The sequence below is a fragment of the Canis aureus genome, chromosome 27, assembly GCF_053574225.1.
Source record: "Canis aureus isolate CA01 chromosome 27, VMU_Caureus_v.1.0, whole genome shotgun sequence".
Taxonomy (NCBI): domain Eukaryota; kingdom Metazoa; phylum Chordata; class Mammalia; order Carnivora; family Canidae; genus Canis; species Canis aureus.
This window is the reverse complement of record NC_135637.1, coordinates 37,457,056-37,478,957: the sequence shown is the minus strand read 5'-3', so window position 1 is coordinate 37,478,957 and position 21,902 is coordinate 37,457,056. Positions and strand designations below refer to the sequence as shown.

Here is a 21,902-nt window from a genome sequence, read left to right as displayed (position 1 = left end):
CTTATGGGAATTATGAGCATCTTCCGATAGTTCGAGGGGACATGTCGTTCTCCTTTCCTGCTGCTTTTTAATGAATAGTCTCACTGGGTGGGGAGTGAAAAGGTGGTTCCTACTGATGCTGATATAAGATTACGGCGCGCCCCCTGCCCTCACAATTGCAGGCCTGCAAGGACGCCAGGGCCGTGAGCGTGGGTCGGCCTCGGGGACTCAGGTCCCGCAGGCATTGAGGGCGAAAGTGGCCGTCCTCTTGGTCTACCTGCCAAAGCCACGCGTTTATTCTCTCGCTCGTACAATAGACGTATCTATTATTTTCTGGTTTCAGAAATAAGGAAGTTGTTATAAGACTTTCATGTTTGGGAAAAGACAGCTGCTCAAATACAGAGTCACTTGAGCCCACATAACGCTTCAGACCAGAATTCTGATACTGCACAGAACTAAGTGTGGGGCTGGGACTGTGGTGCCCAAGGAGTCGCTTTAGCTCAACTAGCTCGAACCGTCTTCGCCGACCTCTTCCGTGTCCCTTTGACTCCGTAAAAGAAACTGAGGAATCCAGATCTCCTTACGACTTCTCCTTTGTTGTCTGTCTTACTTTTTTTTCTTTTTCTTTTTTTTAATTTTGAAGCAACAGCCTTCCAGAGTTCAAGGGCCTAGTCCTCAATGTCATAGAAGAGCCGTGAAAATACGATGCCCTCTAGTGTTGGCTGCTTTTCCTTTTCTCCCTTGACCATTGCATTCCCCTTGCAGCCTGCAAGTCTTTTTTGTGGGGGTTCCCCGGGGCTTGGCGCCCACTCTTGGCCTCTCAGCTCCCCCACCCCGCACCCCCTGCAGGTCCTGTCAAAGCTGCGAGAGTCCTTCTGCCCTTGACGCAAAGAATCCCAGATTTGCGGGCCTGGGCGTCCGGTGGTGTAATGATTTCCTCCCATTCACTTGTTGATGACAGTGTCCTCACTCTTCCCGATTCCTTCTTTCACCCTGTGGGTGGAGGAATTCAGAAAACAGAGAACCGCGTTAGATCCAGATTCTGACTCGCCTGGCTACCCAGGGTGTGTCACCTTGTGAGTCACACCTCTTCAGGAAGAGATAAGAATGTCAGAGCTTCGTGAAGGATGCGGAGGGAAGGATGATGAGACAATTTAAATTTTCGTGAACACCCCAACTGGTTTGGGAGGGATTATGTCAGATAGAAGGGGAAACATGGCGAACACCAGAATGTCTTCCTTGACGGACAAGTCTTCTGGGGGACACAGGCATTGGCATCACTGCCCAGACTCCTGTAGTAAACTAGAACGGGGGCGGGGGGTAAGGGGCTGCGGATACGGTTACTACAAACTAGAAATACTAAACCTTGTGAACTTTGCCCCAGAAGAAGACTTCTAGAAGCAGGACAGGGAGGTTCTTGTCTCACAGAGTCGAAGAACGAATCTCTGTGACAACGGAGAGCGAGCGAAGTGGTTGGGTTTTCTTAAGCAAAGACACAGAGAGAGCTCTCAGGAGGCAGCGGGGTCCCGACAGGGTGGCCCACGTCGGCCCCCACCCACAGTCTTTGACTGAGAACTGACCAGGGAGCCTGTGGCCTTATCAGTCTTGTGATGTGTTGGTTTGAGCGAGGACTGGCGAGAACGTCTTTAATGGCTTCCTTCTTCTTTGGGGCCTGGTCACAATGTGCCTGCCATAAAGGGGCACCCCCCGGCCCCCCGCCGATGCCCAGGGCAGGGTGATCTGGTTTTGTTATGCCTCAGTATTTCTGTGAGCCTGGCCATGTAGCCCCCTACCTGTCTCTCCCTACCCCGCCCTGCCTGCCCCTCACTCAGTGAGACCCTTTGGATCTATATCGGTGGGTCATACACTTGGGAGATGATTGCCAACATATATCTTGGGGGATAGAGATAAGGGAAGTTTCCAAAGGATTATTTATTTATTTATTTATTTATTTATTCCTGAGAGACGCAGAGAGAGGCAGAGACACAGGCAGAGGGAGAAGCAGGCTCCATGCGGGGAACCCGACTCGGAACTCGATCCCGGGACTCCAGGGTCACGCCCTGGGCCAAAGGCAGCCGCTCAACCGCTGAGCCCCCCGGGCGTCCCTCCAAAAGAATTTTTATATATTAAAGTAAACCTACAGGCTCCTGGGGGTCGGGCTGAGATTGCCTCCTGCGCTTAGTAAAATATCAACATCCAGGCAGTTGAGTCCCTAGAGGAAGGTCCCTCTGCCTGTTTCGAGCACTTGTCAATGGGCTCTAAGTGGTGAGGAAGTTTAATAACTTCTCTTCTGCCTTTGTTTCCACATCATTAGGGCATTTACTCAGAGGTCATCGGGTTTAAATTTATAACTAATTATTTCTAAATGTCTTAAGTATATTCTTATTATAAGAGTAATTCAACCTAATAAAGTTATTGAAGAAAATGTATAACCAATAAAAGCAAAAAGAGAAGTTTTTATCCCTAGAATCCAAATATAATCATTATCATTTTGGAGTAAACCTCCCAGTCTTTTGGAAGATCATACATTTTAGTTTATTTCCTTGAGGTATTTTAAATATATATTTTTTAAATGTGTCTGTAAGTTGCTTAAAAATAGTTTCTGCCTCTATCCCCCCAGACAAATTGTGCAAAACTCCATAACTGCACACATTTTTAGGCTGACATACAAAATTTTTATAATTTTGAATAGTTGTAAGGATGCACCTTAAGACATATTGTAAATATTGATAGCTTAAATTAAAATTATTACACAATTTTTAAAAATGTCCAATAGAATAGTGATTTGATTTGAAACCTAAGATCATCCACTGGAAAAAAAAAATCTCTTATGCAATGGATTAAAAAATTATATTGTTTGTTTATTCCTTGAATTCATATTCCCATTGCACTTATTTTTCTACAGGTGTTTTATGTATTTCCATAAATATATACATATCTTAATGTATTTGTATGCTTGAAGAGTCTTTTATTGATCAATTGACCCTTCTCTGAAACTAAAACAGTAGATATATATTGAAATTTAAGTCATTTTCAAGTTATAATCATAAAGTTGCATTTTCTTTTAATTTTTTAGTGACTTGCCATTGTAATTTTTATTAGTATATAATTGGTCAAAGGATCATAAATATATTAAAGGTTTAATGAATGATTATGAGGCATTAAAACCAAATTTTATTAGCAGTGAATCTCTTAATGAAAGGAATGGAACTTCTCTTTTTAATTCATACACCCAGTTGTTATTATTCATTGACAGATAAAACAAAATTCAGCTTCAGTTGTTTTTCATTTATTTAACAGATGTAAGTGCTGAAAAACCATGTTTATTTCATGCTGTTCAGTTCTTTGAATTATTTCTGAAGTTCAGTGCCACAAATCACATAGCGATGCATCCACAAAACTTATTTTTAGTGCTCTACCTCCAAACAACTCAAGGAGATTCTTTTCCAATCTTTTGAAAGCAAAGAATTAAAACCCAACACATTTGCAGAGGTGACTCGCTCTTGGGAAAGGACTGCTACCCCAATCCCAATCCCAATGCTGTCGGGTGTTCCTCTGTGCTATTCACCATGCTAAGATTCAGGAGATGGGAGAGGTCGACCTTCCCTTTGCAGAGTTGAAAAAGGAGAACCAGCTTGAAGTCAGAAATTCTTAGGTTCTATTAGTTTTAGGAAAGAATATATAAAAGAGACAAATATCTATAATCTGAATTTTTAAAAAAGCGATTTATATGCCTGTGTATTTCTTGGAAAGTCGTTGCATACCCTGGAGTAAAGACCATTGGTATCACAATTCTTCCTCCTGACCATTTTTTCCCCACTTGATGTAATACCCTAAGAGTGTTTTCATGAACATTTTAATGGCTTTCTCTATGATATTTAATTAATCATCTAATATATTTAATTAACATACATTGTATTAAACACCGCTTTACAACTGAACCTCTGTTTTTAAGTTTTATTTATTTCAAATAACAAGCACAAAAGCAACTTTGTACAGAAAGATCCCCCACTCCCCTCCCACGTTCCAAGTGAAAAACATACTTTCTTGGTATCCATTTATTAAGTGGAACCTCTGAGACATAAGATATGAATGGTCGTAAGAAGTCCTGGTAAATGCAGCAATGCTGTTTACCAACTGAATTGCACTAATTTATGCCAGAACTAGTAATCATTGAGAACACCTGCTTTGCAACATAGTTTCCAGTTTCTTTTTAATCATGTTGTAATTATATACAATAAAAATGCACAAATCTCAAGGGTGCAATTCGGTGAGTCTCGACAATCAATCCCGGTCAAGGCCGAGTCCTGCTATCACCCAGAAGTTCTTGTACTTTTCCAGTCAATGCCACCACAATACATTTATTTTATCTGTTCTTCCCCCCCCACAAGATTTTGTTTTTACGTCATCTCTACACCCAATGTGGGGCTTGAACTCACAACCCTGAGATCAAGAGTTGCATGCTCTGCCAACTGAGCCAGCCAGGAGCTGCTCATTTTACCTGTCCTTGATCTTCATAGACAAAGAATTACCAAGTAAGTATTCTTTTGTGTTTGGCTTCTTTCACTCAGCAAAACGTTTGCAAGATTGATCTATGCTGTGCGTGTCAATGGGTTCCATTGTATATGACACAACTGTGTAGCCCTTCTATTATTGATGGACATCGGGGTTATTTTCAATAATGTACTATCATGAATAGAGCTTCAAGGAACAAGTTTGCAAACAAGTCCTTATATAGACTTGTATTTTCTTTTATGTTGAGCAAACTAGCTAAAAAATGGGGTTTTAAAAAATTGCCAGTTTCTGACAGTTGTAATATTATAAACTCCCATCAGCAAAGTATGAGAAAACCAGTTGTTCCTCCTTCTCTCCAATATTTACTATTATTGGCTTGTTTGTTTATTTACAAAGTTTTATTTATTTATTTGAAGAGGGAGAAGGGCAGAAGGAGAGGGAGAGAGAGAATCTCAAGCAGACTCCACACCTAGGGTAGAGCCCAGTGTGGAGCCTGATCCCAGGACCCTGAGATCATGACCTGAGCCAAAACCAAGAGCTGGATGCTTAACCGAATGAACCACTCAGGAGCCCCAGTGGTCTAACATCAGCCAATCTAGTGGGTGTGAAGTAGTCGCTTGCACTTTTCTAATGACCAACACTATTGGACATCTTTCCATGTGTGTATCAGTCCTTCATGTATCCTTTTGTGAAGTGACTGTCCAAGTATTTTGCTAATTTTAAATTTCATTCTATTTCTTATTACTACTTATATCTTGAAAAATCCTAGACATAAGTGCTTTACCAGATATTGAGGAAAGTGTTTTCCTATTGTCTGTGATTTGCCTTTTTATTTTCTTAATGGTGTTGTTGATGGCCAGAAGCTTATTTTAATAAAGCCTTGTTCATAATGTTTTTCCTTTTATAGCTAGTGGTCTATTTCAAATTCATAAAGATATTTTCTTCTGTCTTCTTCTAAGGGCTTTATAGTTTAATTTTTACGTTTAGATTTGTAATGCATCTCAAGTATATTTTTATGCCTGGTTAGAGAAATGTAGCAAAGTTGGGTATTTTTTTCCCCAAAATTGATATTCAGTTATTCTGGTAAAATTATTGAAAAGACTTTTCTTTTCTCATTGAACTGCACTAGAGCATATGTCAAAATTTGTTAGATCACATGTAATTTAGTCTGTTCCTATACTCTAATCTTTTAATGGATCTTTCTCAATCCTTTTGCCAGTACCACATTACCTTGATTACAGTGGTTACATAGCAAATTCTTGAAATTTTACAATATAGGTCCTCCAATTTCGTTATTCTTTCTAAAACTAGCTTGAGCTATCATATGGTCTTTATATTTCTATATAAATTTTAAAAGCATCTTGTCAGGGATGCCTGGGGGGGCTCAGTTGTTGAGTGCCTGCCTTTGGTTCAGGGCATGATCCCAGGGTCCTGGGATTGAGTCCCCCATTGGGCTCCCCACAGGAAGCCTGCTTCTCCCTCTGCCTGGGTCTCTGCCTCTCTCTGTGTCTCTCAGGAATAAATTTAAAAAATATTTTTTTTTTATTTTTAAGAAAGTAGATTGTCATTTTTTATTAACAAGTCTGCAGGAATTGTCCCTGGAACTTAATCCATATATAGTTCAATTTGGGAACTACCGCTTAGCAATATGGAGTCTTTTATATATAAAGTAGGTGATTTCTCTCCATTTATTTAGGTTTCTCAAAGCTTTGCAATTTTTAGTGTGAAGATCTTGCCTTTTGTTCAAATTGTTACTTATTAGTTTTGTTTTTTATGCCATTTAATTCATATTTTAAAATTTTTGTTTTCTAAGCATATTTTTGTTAGCATATTTTTTATATTGACCTTGTGTGCTGATACTTTTCTGCATTTACTCAATAGATCTAGTAATTTTTGTTCACATTAGTTAGCATTTTCTAAATACATTATTATGTCATCTGCAGACATAGTTCCACTTCTACTTTCCCATCTTTATGCTTTTCTGTTTTGTTTTTCATTTTCATTTTTCACTTTATTTTATTTAATATCACCTGCTGCATCATGCTGAAGAGAAGTGATACGAGCAGATATCCTGTCTTTTGTCCCATTCTTAAAGTGAAAGTATTGAGTATTTTACTGTTGATTATAATAATCACAGCTGGAAATTTTTCCTTTTTTTAAAAAAGATTTTTATTTATTTATTCATGAGAGACACAGAGAGAGAGGCAGAAACACAGGCAGAGGCAGAAGCAGGCTCCATGCAGGGAGCCCGATGTGGGACTCGAACCCAAGAATCCGGGATCACGCCCTGAGCCAAAGGCAGGCGCTCAACTGCTGAGCCACTCAGGCGTCCCTGGAGAATTTTTCGTAAGAGTCTTTCAACTAATTGAGAAATTTCTATTTCTACTTTTGGTTGGGAAGAGGAGTCGAGTTTTGTCAAATATATTTTCCAGTTTTGAAACTGATCTTTTATTTTCTAATTTGATTAATTTCCATATTCTTCTAATAATCTTGGCTACCGAGGAGCCACCCAGAAGGTTAAGAACAATTTATCAGGAAGGAAAGTACTCCAGCTGAGCCTCTTTAGTTAAAATAATTTTCTTTTGTCACTTTTTAAATATATGGGAAATATACATTTCAGTAATATTTTCAACTAAAAAGTTAAAACCAGCAATAACAACAATTAAAAAAGCAAGTGATTTGCATTTACCTCTTTACCAATCTCATGTTATTTAGCAAATCCATATTGTGGGCCTACCAGGTGCCACGTGTTAATGGCCTGAATTCCTGTAAATAGTGAACAGATAAAGTACTTGCTGTAAATACATCACAGCTTGCTCAGAATAATCCTCGATTAAGCCAGACAGCGTATTTTTATTATTCCAGACCCCACACTGTGAGTCATTTGAGCTAAAGTTTGTTTTCCTCTTCCCATTAACCACAGCACCTGTTCAGCCTAATTACAGCCTTGGCGGGGATCTAAATCTGATTTACCTGTGCAGTTTACACTTCTGTTTATTTGCCTCAGAAAAGTCCTCTTTAAAAGCCCTTTATTTTTTTAAGATTTATTTATTTATTTATTTATTTATTTATTTATTTATTTATTTATATTTATTTAATCAATCTTAGAGAGAGAGAGAGAGAGAGAGAGAGAATCCTCAAGTAGACTTCCTGCTAAGCCCGATGCAGGGCTCCATTCACAGCCCTGAGATCATGACCTGAGCCAGAATGAGGAGTCAGACACTTACCAACTGAGCTACCCAGGTGCCCCTAAGAGCCCTTTAAAACCTAACTGCTAGTGTGATTCTTTCTGCTACAGTGGGAAGGAAGGTGGAAGAGAGAACGAGAATGATGTAGGGAGAAGGAAAAAGGAGGAGGAAAAAGAGAGGGAAGGCAGGAGGGAAGGAGGAAGAGACAGAGAGGGAAAAAGCAGACCCTTTGGAGTGGTGCACATCAATGATCAATAATTTCTCCTTCTCTTGAACAAAGAATTTTATCCCATTTTTTACCACAGGGCCAGGATGAGGAAGTGACAAGGTGACCAACTTCTTTTGAAGTCAATTTTTCGCTTGTATCTTTCTATATTAAATGACTGACAATTCTATGAAATGTGGTCTCGCCAATAGTCGTGAAATGAACTGATCCAAGGAATGCTCCAGCACAGGGTAGCGATGGACTGTACGACCCACTAATAAAGTTGTTTTCTGGATTAAATAAGTTAATTCATATAAACTGCTTTGAAAAGTTCCTGGTCCAAAGTTATTTTCAAAAATTATTATTACACAGGAAGCATACTACAAACGAGAGTGGGACACCTGGGGTGCTCAGAATGACCAACTCTTGATTTTGGCTTGGGTCATGATCTCAGGGTTTTATGATTTCTCTATAAAGGTTATATCTGAAAGAGAAATCAGTTTGAATGACATAACAGCACATGCAGATGGCATGAGCTTGGCTCTGTGACCTGTCAGTTGAGTTAGAATCTAACAATATTATCAGGCATCTAATATATGCCAAATATCATCAGTTCTCTTTCAAAAACGAAGCCTGGAAATCTGCCCTTAAAATGAGGACTTAGAGGTGAAACACAAAGCAGAGTGCCAAGATATTTTCTTGTTGAACAATTAAGTGAAATGTCAGCCAAATGTGTGGGAAATATCAGAAAGGGAGACAGAACGTAAAGACTCCTAACTCTGGGAAACGAACTAGGGGTGGTAGAAGGGGAGGAGGGCGGGGGGTGGGAGTGAATGGGTGACGGGCACTGGGGGTTATTCTGTATGTTAGTAAATTGAACACCAATAAAAAATAAATTAAAAAAAAATGTCAGCCAAGAAGCAAAACAAAAGAGCAAATTGAGCTGATGCTCCGGAGGAGTGTTGGGTTATTTCTACAGGCGTTGTCATTCGGATCTCCTTTGAAAAGCTGACAATTCAAGCTTTTCCCAATTACTACTGAACTATGTACTATTCATCTTTGGAATGTTTATGAAGGAGGGCTACGACAGGCAGCTTGCTGTGTAATTTAAGAGACAACAGAAATTAAGCCATTGGGAAATGATGTCATCTTCAAATTTGTTAGAAGAAGATTTCAGAGCAAAGGGCAGTCAGAGAATGACTCAAAAGAGTTGAACCAGGCAAGAGGGAGAGTCCGGAGAGATGACAGTAGGGACATCGCAGGCGCGGGGAACAAGGACACAGAGAACTAGGGACTAAATCTGTCTAGTGACGTGTGTCTCCAAGTGTGAATTTGGAGCCACCTACACGGAGAACCACCTGGGGGCACTAATTGAAAATGCAGTTCTTAAAAAAATAAGTAAAGAAAAAAAAGAAGAAAAATGCAGCTCTTGAGTCTCTGCTTTACCTTAGAATCAGACTCTCTGGGAGACAGGGTTGAAGTCCCCAGTATTTGAGATTATGAGGTTTGAGAAAGGGAGTGGAGGGTACCAACAGGGCCAGGATATTGGCCACTGTGGTTGCTGCTTCTTTTTGTTCTCAACACTTCATTGAGGTGTGGCTTGTATATTGTAATGTGATTCCGTGTTGTAAAAGTGCAAGGCACGAGCCCTGACAAATAAAACCATGTAACTGTTGTAAGACCAGTCTTTTTTTTTTTTAAGGTTTTATTTATTTATTTGAGGGAGAAAGAGAAAGGCGGGGGGTGGGGGTCATGCACAAGCATAGGGGACGGGGAGAGGAGGAGTGAGAATTAGACTCCACCCTGAGCAGGGCTCCACCCCAGGACCCTGAGATCAGGACCTGAGCAGAAGGCAGATGCTTCACGCCTGAGCCACCCAGGCGCCCGCCAGAAGATCGGTGTTGATATTAAATATTCGTCACCCAGGTGCCCGGATTCCAGGCACAGGAGTTTCAGTTGCTCAAAGTCCTTGCCAACCATCGGCCTTTTAAATCCCAGCTGTTCTAGTGGGTGGGAAGCGCTATCTCACTGTTATCTCAATTTGTATTTCCCTGACGATGAAATGCATGGGGCACCCCTTCATGTACTTATTAGCCATTCACATGCCTTCTCCTGTTCAAAACTTTTGTCCATTTTATTATTGGCTATTTGGCTTCTTACTGAATTGCAAGCTATTTTTATATATTCCGGATAAAATTTCTCTGTCAGATTTCTGTTTTACAGATATTTTCTTAAGATCAATGGCTTGATATTTAAATTTCTTAGTGTTGTCTTTTTAGCAGTACAGTTTTTAATTTGAGTGAGATACAATTTATCATTTTTGTCTTTCATGTATTTTTGTGTCCTAAGATATATTTGCCTACCCTGATGTCACAAAGATTTTCTGTGTTTTTGTTTAAACTTTACTGTTTTTGCTCTTATGTTTAGGCCAATAATTTACTTTTAGCTTTTGTAAAAGGTGTGAGTTAAAGGTTGAGCTTGACTTATTTTTCTTTTATGCACAGTTCTAGGACCATTCTTGCAAATATGATTCTTTGTTACTGAATTATAAGCTTTGTGCAAATTCAGTTGATTCTGGGTATGTGTATATTTGTGCACCAGTTGTTGTATTCCTTTGTACTAGATATTTATCTTGTGACACTACCACACAGTCAGTGTTGATTACTATAGCTTGGAAATCTTGAAATCAAGTAGTACTTGTTATCCAACTTTGTTTCTTTTGCAAATATGTTTTGGCTCTTTAGGTCACTTCACAATATAATGTAAATTTATTTGAGCCTCATAAAATGAGTTGGGAAGAGTTTCTTCCTTTTCTTTCATTCTTTTTTTTTTTTTTTTTGGTTTAATTTCTTCCTTAAATGTTAAATGGGATACTCAGTAAGGAAACCATTGAGGTTTCTTTTTATTATTCATGTCTTTTTTTTAAAGAAATTATATTTTTAAAAGATTTATTTATTTATTTTATTTTTTTTTTTGAGAGAGAGTGTAAGCTGAGAGAGGGACAGAAGGAGAGAACCCTAGCAGACTCCACGCCCAGCATAGAGCCCAATACAGAGCTTGATCTCATGACCTTGAGATAATGACCTGAGCCAAAATCAAGAGTCAGAAGCTTAACCCACTGAGCCACCCAGGCGGCCCTATTCATGTCTTTTTAGGATCAAAGTAGAACATGGCTCAACTCAAAAAAAATTTTTAACAGATAAGACTAATATTTAGTAGTCAAGATACTCAAAAGTGGGATTTTTGTGTGTAAAAGCTTCTGAAAACTAATTCAATTTCTTTAATAGAATAGCACTCATCAAATGTTCTATTTTTTCTTGAAATGAAAATTGTTGAAGTTGTGTTTTTCAAAGAATTTGTCCAGTTAATGTAATTTATTAAACTAATTGGCATGTTGTTCTCCCCATATTCCCTTATTACAATTTTATTATTTGTGATACAGTCCATGATATTCATTTTCAAATTTCTGATTCTGATACTTTATATAACTGTTTTTTTCTTGATTAGTCTTCCTGGTGCTTATCAGTTTTATTAATCTCATCAAAGGACCAACTTTGGAGTTTGTTAGTTTCTTTTTTTCATTTTATTGATTATATTCTCTTATCTGTATTACTTCTTTTCTCCTACTTACTATGGGCTTTTCTTTTTTTTTTTTTACTTAATAAGGTAGAAACTTGCAGTATTGATTGTTAGCTTTTCTCTCTCCTAATACGTTAATATACATCATTATATTATTATAAGTTAACATAATTATATTACATATTACTAATTTTACATGTAGTATTTTTATTCACTTAATTGCAAAAATTTTCCTAAGCAAGCTTTGGAAACACAGAAAGACCAGTTGCTAAGTCTCGCTCTGATGAATCTCTGTCTGCTCAATGGAAAAATAACACTAATGACGGGGTCTTTGTACCTACTGGCATATTCTGGCCAATTCTCACCCCGTATATGCAGTGTAGTTAAGAATTGGGGTGTGGATTCACTGAGAATGCTGTCCAACCATTGACGTCAGCCCTGATTAAATGGCTGCTTGATAAGCCTGACAGCAACTATCATGAAGCAATGAGAAAAGTGGAACAAACATCTCTATTTATTTCTATTATGTTTTTGTTTAGAAATTGGTATCCTTGATGTCATAACCAATGCATCCATGAGTGCAAAATGCATTACTTGCAAGAGTTGCCTACATATAATTCACATGCACTCGATATAAAATATTTAAACCCAATTTGAAACAGAAAATGCAGCAAGGCAATATTCTTTTGAAAGTTCCCTTTTCTCCCTGGCTGCCTAGCTTGGGAGAAAGACAGAAAACAAGCATTAGAGAAAGATTCTTGAGCAACGAAGGACAGTCTTACAAGTACTCGCATTCCTTGTGTTACCTTTTCCCACCCAAAGCTGGGTGAGTCTGTAGCAGGTCTCACCCCTGTGGAGAGCATCTGTCTGCAGAAAACTTTTCAAAGATGAGGTTCCAACTTGGAGCTACTTGTGTCATTTTAGTCTTCCCTTGATTATACAATTATTTTTTTTGGTGTAGTGAACAGGAAAAAATATATATCTATATGTATTTGTGTGTGTGTATATATATGCATGTGTATATATTTCCCAAGAGTGTTCCTTAGAAAATTTGGGCCATAGTATGTTGATGTTATTCAAACAATAAAATTTTAAGAGCAAATGAGAATACAGTAAAACTGGTCAGGATTGCAGGACTACACTGACCCTTAGTTATAATATTGTAAGCTAAGACTCCCAGAGCAAGTCATTACATATATATGTACTTATGATGATAGCAGTATTGTTCACCCTAGGGGACATTTGGAAAGATAAGGAGGCATATTTGTATAATCTAATGGATTAGTGGGCAAGAACCAAGGATGATAAACATACTATCATAGGGACTCCAGGGTGGCCTAGTGTTTGAGTGTCTGCCTTCAGCTCAGGTTGTGACCCCGGGGTCCCAGGATCGAGTCCTGCATCGGGCTCCCTGCAGGGAGCCTGCTTCTCCCTCTGCCTATGTTTCTGCCTCTCACTGTGTCAGTCATGAATAAATAATTTTAAAAACCTATACTATCATATATAATTTTTAAGAGTATTTATTTATTTGAGAGAGAGAAAGCTGAGCAAGTGGGAGAGAACACTAGTGGGGAGGGGCAGAAGGAGAAGCAGGCTCCCCACTGAGCAGGGAGCCAATGCAGGGCTCAATCCCAGGACACCAGGATCATGACCTGAGCCAAAAGCAGAAGCTTAACCGACTGAGCCACAAGACACCCCTATTGTATATAAGTTTTATATAAGATGTAAACTATGCATTTATGAATAGTCTAACACATGCTTTCCTGTGAGCTCTTCTAACAAGTAGCATCTTCTGGGAGTCATGTTTCATAGAACGGAGTGTGAAATGCTGATTTAGAGTGATAAACCAACATAATTTATCTATATATATAGAGAGAGACTATATAGATATGTATATATAGATATATATATCTATGTATATAGAGATTATGTATATATAAACCTAAAATATATATATAATCTATGTTGAAGAAGTCTGGAGACTTGAGGCCCCGGGACCTCATCGTTAAGACTGAGAGCCCTCCGGAGCTCATCATGTGTCCTGCCTTAGTCTATCATCCTTCTCTGCATTCGTGTGCACCAGCAGGATGTCAGCGTGAGATGCACTCATCAGGGAGCTGTCATGGCAAATGGGCAAAGAATTAAGAGGCCACTTGGTATCATGGAGAAGAAGTGTCTCAATGAGTCAGCCTCACCCGACAATTACAGTGAATATTGTGAGGCTCAGATGGGGAAGAGCAGCTAAGGCCACCCCTGGAACGTGCAGCTCAGTGCAGCCCTGATGAGAAACGCCTGAGGAAAGTCTGTTTGGCTAGAACCACTAATCACGGAAGACAGAGGCTTCTCTTGCCTGGGCGTGTCACCCTTCCAAAGCAGGATCTAGCACACAGAGGCATGAAACAAAGCAGCCCAGTGGGCTCTGAGTCAGGGCCGCACAACAGAGCCACGTAGTAGTCCATTCTTGCAGCATCCCTGGGGACAAGTCTCCAGTTCCTCCTGCAGGCGGCACATGCTCTAGCCCCTCTGCGCCAGCACAGGCCCAGAGGCTCTCCAGCGGGCCCGTTACAGAGGGAGCTGGATGTGCTCTAAGGCGGGGAATCTTCACGTGTAGTGAGTGTAACTCCGAGGCCCAAACGCCGGCCACTCCACCGAAACCAGAGCATCTGAGTCGTGAGTGCTTTGAGGGGAAAGATCACTTTTAAAAATTTCCCCAACACCTTCCCGTCAGATAATCCTGAATTAAGGACATACTCACTTCAAACTGTGCTGTGAGAGAGGACCAATAAGTGGGTGAAGTTGTTAGTAACCTGTCTATGACAATCGCTGACTCAGAAAACCAACCTGCAAGGCCTGGCAGCTGCTGCCTCTCGGGGACTCCAAGGGGCTGGAGGAGAGGAAAGCATACTCCAGGCTGGGTTGCCAGCACTGCTGCCAAACAAACTCAGATAAACTCGGCTCAAGAGAAGTCTATAACTCAAGAGACACGGGTTTAGAAAAGAGAGAAGAGTTTATCTTGGGTGCCAGCCACTGGGTGCAGAGGGTGGACGCTCCTGTTTTAACAACCAGCCTCACAGCAGAAGGAACACCTGGAGTTTTGTAGGAGAGGTTGGGGGTGGGGGGGTATGTGCAGGGGAGCAGGCAGAGAGCACATTTCATCAATACCCCAAGAAAGTGTGATAAGGAACAAGCACAATAGATCTTAGTTAGAGTATGAGTTGAGGTGTCCTGCGTGTGTCTAGTTTTAACTGTTGGGGTCTGTGGGTCTACAGGTGAGGAAGAGGGCTCGCTGACAACATGAAACTAGGCAAGAAAGATACGATGCAAAAGAGTGAGTCAATTTGGGGTCATCTTTAAGATGAAGTGACGTGCTCACTCAGTCTCCTACCCATCTGTTTACTTGACAGACATCTATAGGAACCCCCGTGCTAGCTCTCAGAGGGACAGAAATAAGAAGTTTCTTTTCTCAAGGAATCCAGGCGGTCTAGCTGTTCCTCCCAGGTTGGAATGCACATGAATCACTTGGGATCACGGCTGAAAATGCAGACCCCTGGCCACGCCCCCACAGAGTCTCATTGACGTTGGCTGGGGTGACTTCTAAGCGTCTTCATTGTTTTTTTAGAGTAATTATGATGCCTGTGTTCTATGTGACACTAATCAGGCACATAGTAGCCAGAGGGCCCTGTCAGCCTATTCCCGATGGACCGAGTGATTAAGAACCTAACTCTCAGGAGCATCTCCTTCAGAGCCTGGCAACAAGAGCCAGACTCCAGGGAAATGACTTGACTCTTTAAGACCCAGTCTCATTTGAAATAAAATGGAGATATATTTCTTATCCTTTGGGATCATTTTGAGACTAAAATGAGGTCATGTGTGTCTGGTACCTAACTTAGCACATAATAGGTGCCTAATGGATAGTTGCACTAGTAATCATAATTATCACTATTGGTGGTGTTATCTCTACCAATGTGATTCACCAGAATTAAGCTCTATCAATCAATATGAGTTATATATAAATATATTACATTAATATAAAGTATATATACTCCATTGATCATATTAATTATGATATGCTAATTATATTAATACACATGGTCAACAGAGTTTATGACCCTGAGGAAGCCAAGAGAGAAATTCATGGAATTTTCTAGAACAATACTGGAGGCATCTTCTGAAAAATCCATTTCCTACAGGTTGAGACTTACCATGTCTTATATTGAAAAAAAAAAAAGAATGTATTAGCAGAGTATTATGCATTATTAGAGTGTGTTTTCCAACATAATTTGAAGATCTCCACTTTGTAAAGACGGTAGTGAATGGGAGGTCTCCTGCAAAGAGTCACCCTATGTTATTTATGGTCGTTTTCTTGTTCTTTGCTTTTATATTTAAGTGGTTTCTTTTCTTTTTTTAAGATTTTATTTATTCATGAGACACACACAGAGAGAGAGGCGAGACACAGGCAAAGAAGCAGGCTCCCTGCAGGGAACCTGATGTGGGACTCGATCCCAGGACCCCGGGGTCACTCCCTGAGCCGAAGGCAGACGCTCAACCACTGAGCCATCCAGGTGTTCCTAAACTTAGGTGGTTTCAAAGCCAAATGGGGAATATAATCATCTTTTCTCTCCCATAATTTGACAATTTTCTATTTGAAAAGTAACTTTCTTATGATAACGTAATACTGGATCTAAAAAAATTATGAAGCATGGCAAGTCCTGGAAAATGAGAAAATAATCACCCACATATTCACCATCATTTAAAAAAAATAAAAGTAAATAAAATTTGGCATTTATGTAACCGACCTAATGTGGAGTGTTCTCCTTGGTGAGTCACAGATAGAAACCACAGCACCTGGAGTGGTAGCACGAAGGAAACTTTATTTGCAGCAAATAAACAGATGGCGGGGGGACCACTTCCGAAGGTGGGACTTCCCAGCAAAGGTGGGTGGGTGGGTTCCTTTTATTCAGGGTTAGAATGAATATTCAGATAGAGGAGCCTTGTCATCCGATGTGTAGGCAGGGGTAAGGTCGAGCTGGGTGGGAAGGAGCTATGCCTCTACACACATTGCATGCTATGTCAATAGGGTTGCACTCCTCCTCGGGAGGAGATTTTGGTATTATAATGAGGTCGAGGTAACTGTGGGTCACTCCATGGTCCATCTGCACAGGCGTGATCTGTGGTTGAGCTCAAACCAGCCTGGATGCTCTAGGCCACCAGAGCTCTTCCCCTCATTATTGCTTGCGAGGTAGTTCTGGTTTCCATCATGGGATGCTGTGCCCCTCATGTTTTTTTCTGAGTGAAGAGATAAACTAGAAAAAAGAACTTAAGGAAAATGTGGGACGACAGTAGGTGGGTACATGTACGTGGGCAGTCAAGGTCAGCTCTAGAGGTCAATCACGAGGGGCTTGGCAGGTGACACTTAGTCTTTTTCTTTCCTCTTTATCATTTGTTTTGTCAGTGAAATTAAAATATGTACACAACTTACTTTGCTTTTCCCTTAATATTCTATAATAGAGATTTCACATAACACATATGAACATTATACTTGGTGGCTAAATACCATTCTCCCATAATTTATTTTATCAATCTCTTACTTGGTAAATTTCACTATTTTAAGATATATGATCAGGAATGATTCTATAATATTTATTTCTTTATTATTATGTATATTATTTTTCTTTTTGGATAGACTGCTGGAAACAGAATTATTGAGTGAAAAGTATGGATATTTTTAAATTTGTAAGACATGTTAATAAATTTGTCTCCATAAAGGTGTGTCAATGCTTAGTCCCATGATCAGAAAAAAAAAAGGAATCAATTTACTTGATAACTGGAGATACTAAATGTGCTTTATTAATATATTGGCCATTATATTTCTTTCTCTGCAAATTCTACATTCCCTTCTTTTGTCCAGCTATCTATTAGAGACTTATTTGATGTTGATTTCTTCCTTCTTTCCTTCTTCCCCTCATTCCTCCCTTCATTCTTTCTTTTCTTACTAAAATTCATAATTTCAGATTTTTCATGGAATGAGTCTTGAATATTAAGTTTATTGCTGGCTAAAGCACAACCTAGAAGTATGTTTCTACTCTCTCCTGCAGTCGTATTATAGAATGATTACATCAAAGTTCATTTGTAGAATTCTCTTTGATGACAAATGTATTAATATTTCCTTTCCCAGGCAGACCGCAAATGTGGCAGCTGTTAGCAGCAGCATACTGGATGCTTCTTCTTGGACCTATATATGGTTATCACAAGAAAGAGAGTATCACAAATCCTGAAGCTAATATGAATATTGTAAGTCTTTCATTAAGAAAAAACATTAAGAAATTATTAATTTATCATCAATTAGATATAATTGGTGTGCTTGTCTACACCCAGTTCTACATTGACTAAATCTGCTTGCTCCCCTATTCCCTGGCATGGCTAACCAGGAGCTGAAAGTTGCTAATTTAAATTTTTTTAAAGATTTTATTTATTTATTCATGAGAAATACAGAAGGAGAGGCAGAGACACAGGCAGAGGGAGAAGCAGGCTCCATGCAGGAAGCCCAATGTGGGACTCAATCCCGGGACCCCAGGAGCCACCCAGGGGTCCCTAATTTAAACTTTGAAAGACTTAAGCCAAGTTGGGGCAGTAATATTCACTTTTCTGGTGGTTTGAGCTACCATCTGATGGTGGTTTCCTGAACAGAAGTTTCATGAGTTCATACAGATGACCTCTACAGAATTTCCTTGCATTCTCCCTAAAGCTTTTTCTAGAACAATTTCTTAAATTTATGAGTTGTATCAGGTTTATTTTTTTAGTTTAATAAGCCAGACATGGTTTCGAAGTTTTGAACTGAAAGTATCTTAATGCAAAAATTTATATAAAAAATGGAATGGAATAGAGTGGAATGGGATAGTGCTAGTCAAAAGAGGAAGGAAGGAAGGAAGGAAGGAAGGAAGGAAGGAAGGAAGGAAGGAAGGAAAGGAGGGAGGGAGGGAGGGAGGGAGGGAGGGAGGGAGGGAGGGAGGGAAGAAGGAAGGAAGGAAGGAAAAGAAAGAGAAAAAAGAAGAAAGAAGAAAGAAAGAAAGAAAGAAAGAAAGAAAGAAAGAAAGAAAGAAAGAAAGAAAAAGTGAAACAAAACAAAAGAAAAAAGAAAAGTCAAATGACCAATTTCTACCTTGGGCCTCATCCCAACGGGCTATCCCATTTTCTTGTATACATGGTGCACCACTGCTGGCCTCCCCCCAAGCCAAGTTTGTGTTAGAACCATAAGAATGAAAGTGTCACAGTTTAATTAGCGTCTCCTGTCGTTCCTCTCTCCACAGTAAGCAGCAGGTACCCCGAACCTCCTACGGTGCCGAACCCACAGTCCGTGACGATATGTCTCCATATCAAAACTTCCCTCTTGTTCTCATATTCACACACATTCTCTTTCTTCCTGTTCTGGGCGCTTTTCGGCTCTTAACTATTCTATAAAGATACTAAGAATAATACACATCGACAGAGCATTTATTTTGTGCCAGGCATTATTCTAGACACTTTATGTATAATCCTCAGTACAAATCTGTGAAGAGATACTCGTATTATTTTTATTTTACAGTTGAGGAACAAAAAGGTTAAATAACTTGCCCAAAGTTGCGCAGCTGAGAAAGAACTAGATTTCGATGCCATATGGTTTGTCTCTAGAGTCTAGGCTCATAACCACCCCCTTTAAATAGCCCCGTAATATGTGCACACCTGTCGTGCACCTTGCATGGGCAACTGCACAATCCTGTGGTAAAGACATGAGCTTTGGAGCTGAACTTATTTCGGCTCTGATGTTGTCATATTCTCTTCCTAGTGGACAATCTCGGGTAGAGTCTTCATCTTGCTGAAACTCTGTTTTCTCCACTTTAATGGGTGTAATCCCATCTCAAAGGCTTGTTGGGCATGTAAATTGTTACTAGTCACAGGGTCCTTCACAGTCTTTCACGGTTTCCCTCATTATGACCATACAATTTTTTTCCAAACGTTTGGGAACGAACCCAGATGCATCAATAATACCAAGCCAGGCAAACGTCCCCATGCCTCTGCATGCAACTTCTTCTAAACCCTCCTCAAGTGATCCTGATTTTCCTGCCATATACATTCTGTCCCAGTACATCGTTGAACAGTCAGTCGTACAACTTAAAGTACATTGCAACGTAGGCATAAAAACCAAGAGCCGACATCATGGATGTGTCTCTTTTCCTCTCTTCTTTTCAGAGTCAGATTATTTCCTACTGGGGTTACCCTCATGAAGAGTATGACGTCGTGACCGAAGATGGTTATGTCCTCGGAATTTACAGGATTCCTCGTGGAAGACGATGTCCAAGAAAAAGTAGGGTTTGTTTCGTTATGGAAAGAATAACGCCTAAAGCAGAGCAGAATAATTCCTAGGTGTGCTGAGGGCAGCTGGGCAGCTTTCGTTCTGAAATAGAGCCTGGTCTTTTCCACTAGAGGAAGAAACTCTTCACCTCTACTGGTCCTGCTTCATTTCTCTTCTGGGATCCTTTGGAGTCTTCAAAGCGTTTAGATACGCAGTTGGATCAAACAGTAGAGGAGTTAGGGATACGCTATCCCTACTGCAAGCAGCTGAAAACTCACATAGAACTTTTGACTCGCCCCAGATTTAACTACTAATAGCCCAATGTTGACCAGAAGCTTTATCCGTAACGTAAACAGTCAATGAATACATATCTTGTACGTTATGCGTATCATATACTCTGTTCTTACAGTGAAGTCGGTAGAGAAAAGAAACCGTTAAGAAAACCGTAAGGAATAGAAAGGACATTTATAGCACTGTATTTGTCAAAGAACCCCACATCTAAGTGGACCATGTCGTTCAAAGGTCCACTGTACACTGTTTATCTAGTCTTACTTTCCTCCATCACTTTGTCCCTCCAAAAAAGAAAATCACACAAAGGAAAACCTGGTCTTGTTCTAGAGATACCCTCTTCGGGCGTAACAACCAGGCCCTCGGCGGCATCTCGATGTCTTTTTCTCCCTCGCTTCCTATATCCAGCCAATCGCCAACATCTCTCAACTTGGCCTCCAGGTTCTGCTCTCATCTGAAAACTTCTCTCAGCCTCAAGTTCAGGCTTGGCCATGATCACCCTCTTTGGCTTCCGCCGCCATGACAGCTTTCCAACTTACTTTGTTTGTAATTAGTCCTTAAGTCATCGGGACTTCAGGTTTTAAGTAAATCTGATTAGTGCTATACTTAAGCTTAATTAATGAGCTGATTCTAGCTCCTGTGATGCAGCTTGATCCCCGTGGAGAAAAGGGGAATCCGCCTGGCAAGGACTGTTTGCTTTCCTCTCTCGTCTCTCGGCCCCTCTGCCACCTAGGAGTCTTTATAACACAACTTCCCGGCATCCGAATGGTTAATCATGTAAGGAGGAAAATCTAGATTCCGAAAGAGAGAGAGAGATGTCGTTGACCTTATAGAACCAACCATCCCCCCGGAGAACTCCAGTGCCTGTGGACATCCTCGTGAGAACTTGGCCCAAACTTCTTTTTTTTTTTTTAATTTTTTTTATTTATTTATTTATGAGAGTCACAGAGAGAGAGAGAGAGAGGCAGAGACACAGGCAGAGGGAGAAGCAGGCTCCATGCACCGGGAGCCCGACGTGGGATTCGATCCAGGGTCTCCAGGATCGCGCCCTGGGCCAAAGGCAGGCGCCAAACCGCTGCGCCACCCACGGATCCCCTTGGCCCAAACTTCTATTCCAGCTCTGCCAGCTAGCTGCCAAGAGGCATGAGGTGGCCCGCTGAGGTATAGACAGAGGCTGCGGGGCCCGGATCACAGGGGGCCCACGGCCGGTGACCACGCTTGGGCGATAATTTAGCGGAATTGGTAACAGCTCTTCTTCCTATTTCCTTCAAAGGTAGAATGGACATAGACCTTATTTTTTTAGGATTTTATATATTTATTCATGGAGACACCGAGAGAGGCAGAGACCCAGGCAGAGGGAGAAGCAGGCTCCCTGTGGGGAGCCGGATGTGGGACTCGATCCCAGGACCCGGGGTCACGGCCTGAGCCAGAGGTGGATGCTCCACTCCTGAGCCACTGGGTGCCTGAAATGGACACAGACCCAGTTCCTGCGTCGGGGTGGCCGAGGGCTCTCCAGGGGCCAGTGGTAGCCAGCCTGACCTCCGGCGCTGGCCCCGCGAGGCAGCCGAGGGCCCTGGGTGCCAGCCCAGCACCACAAACTGTTTGTAAAAGTCGGGAAAGTGGTCGCTTTCTCTCTCTTTCCTGTGTCTCAACTCCATTTCCCTGCTTTCTCAGTCCAGCTATTCCAATTCCTCATTGTGAACAGGATTTTTGTATATAAAGTTCACAATTTTACATTGTGTAACATTTCACTGAGCGTCTTGCATTTTGTTTTTCTGCTTTCTGACAATGTGAATTAAATGATGCAGCGTGTGTAAAA

The 21,902-nt window shown here is 40.6% G+C and overlaps 1 protein-coding gene across 3 annotated transcripts in view; it reads left to right on the top strand.

The window, feature by feature from the left end:
- Nucleotides 1-21,902, top strand: part of LIPK (lipase family member K) — a 42,947-nt gene that overhangs the window by 704 nt on the left and 20,341 nt on the right. For 2 of the 3 annotated variants that reach the window (XM_077874825.1, XM_077874823.1), the window contains exons 2-4: nt 4,371-4,514; nt 17,642-17,757; nt 19,693-19,807. In XM_077874825.1, coding sequence (XP_077730951.1) covers nt 17,653-17,757; nt 19,693-19,807 — 220 coding nt within the window. In that variant the 5' untranslated portion in view covers nt 4,371-4,514; nt 17,642-17,652. The remainder of the gene's footprint in view (nt 1-4,370; nt 4,515-17,641; nt 17,758-19,692; nt 19,808-21,902) is intronic. The other variant, XM_077874824.1, reaches the window with a different exon arrangement.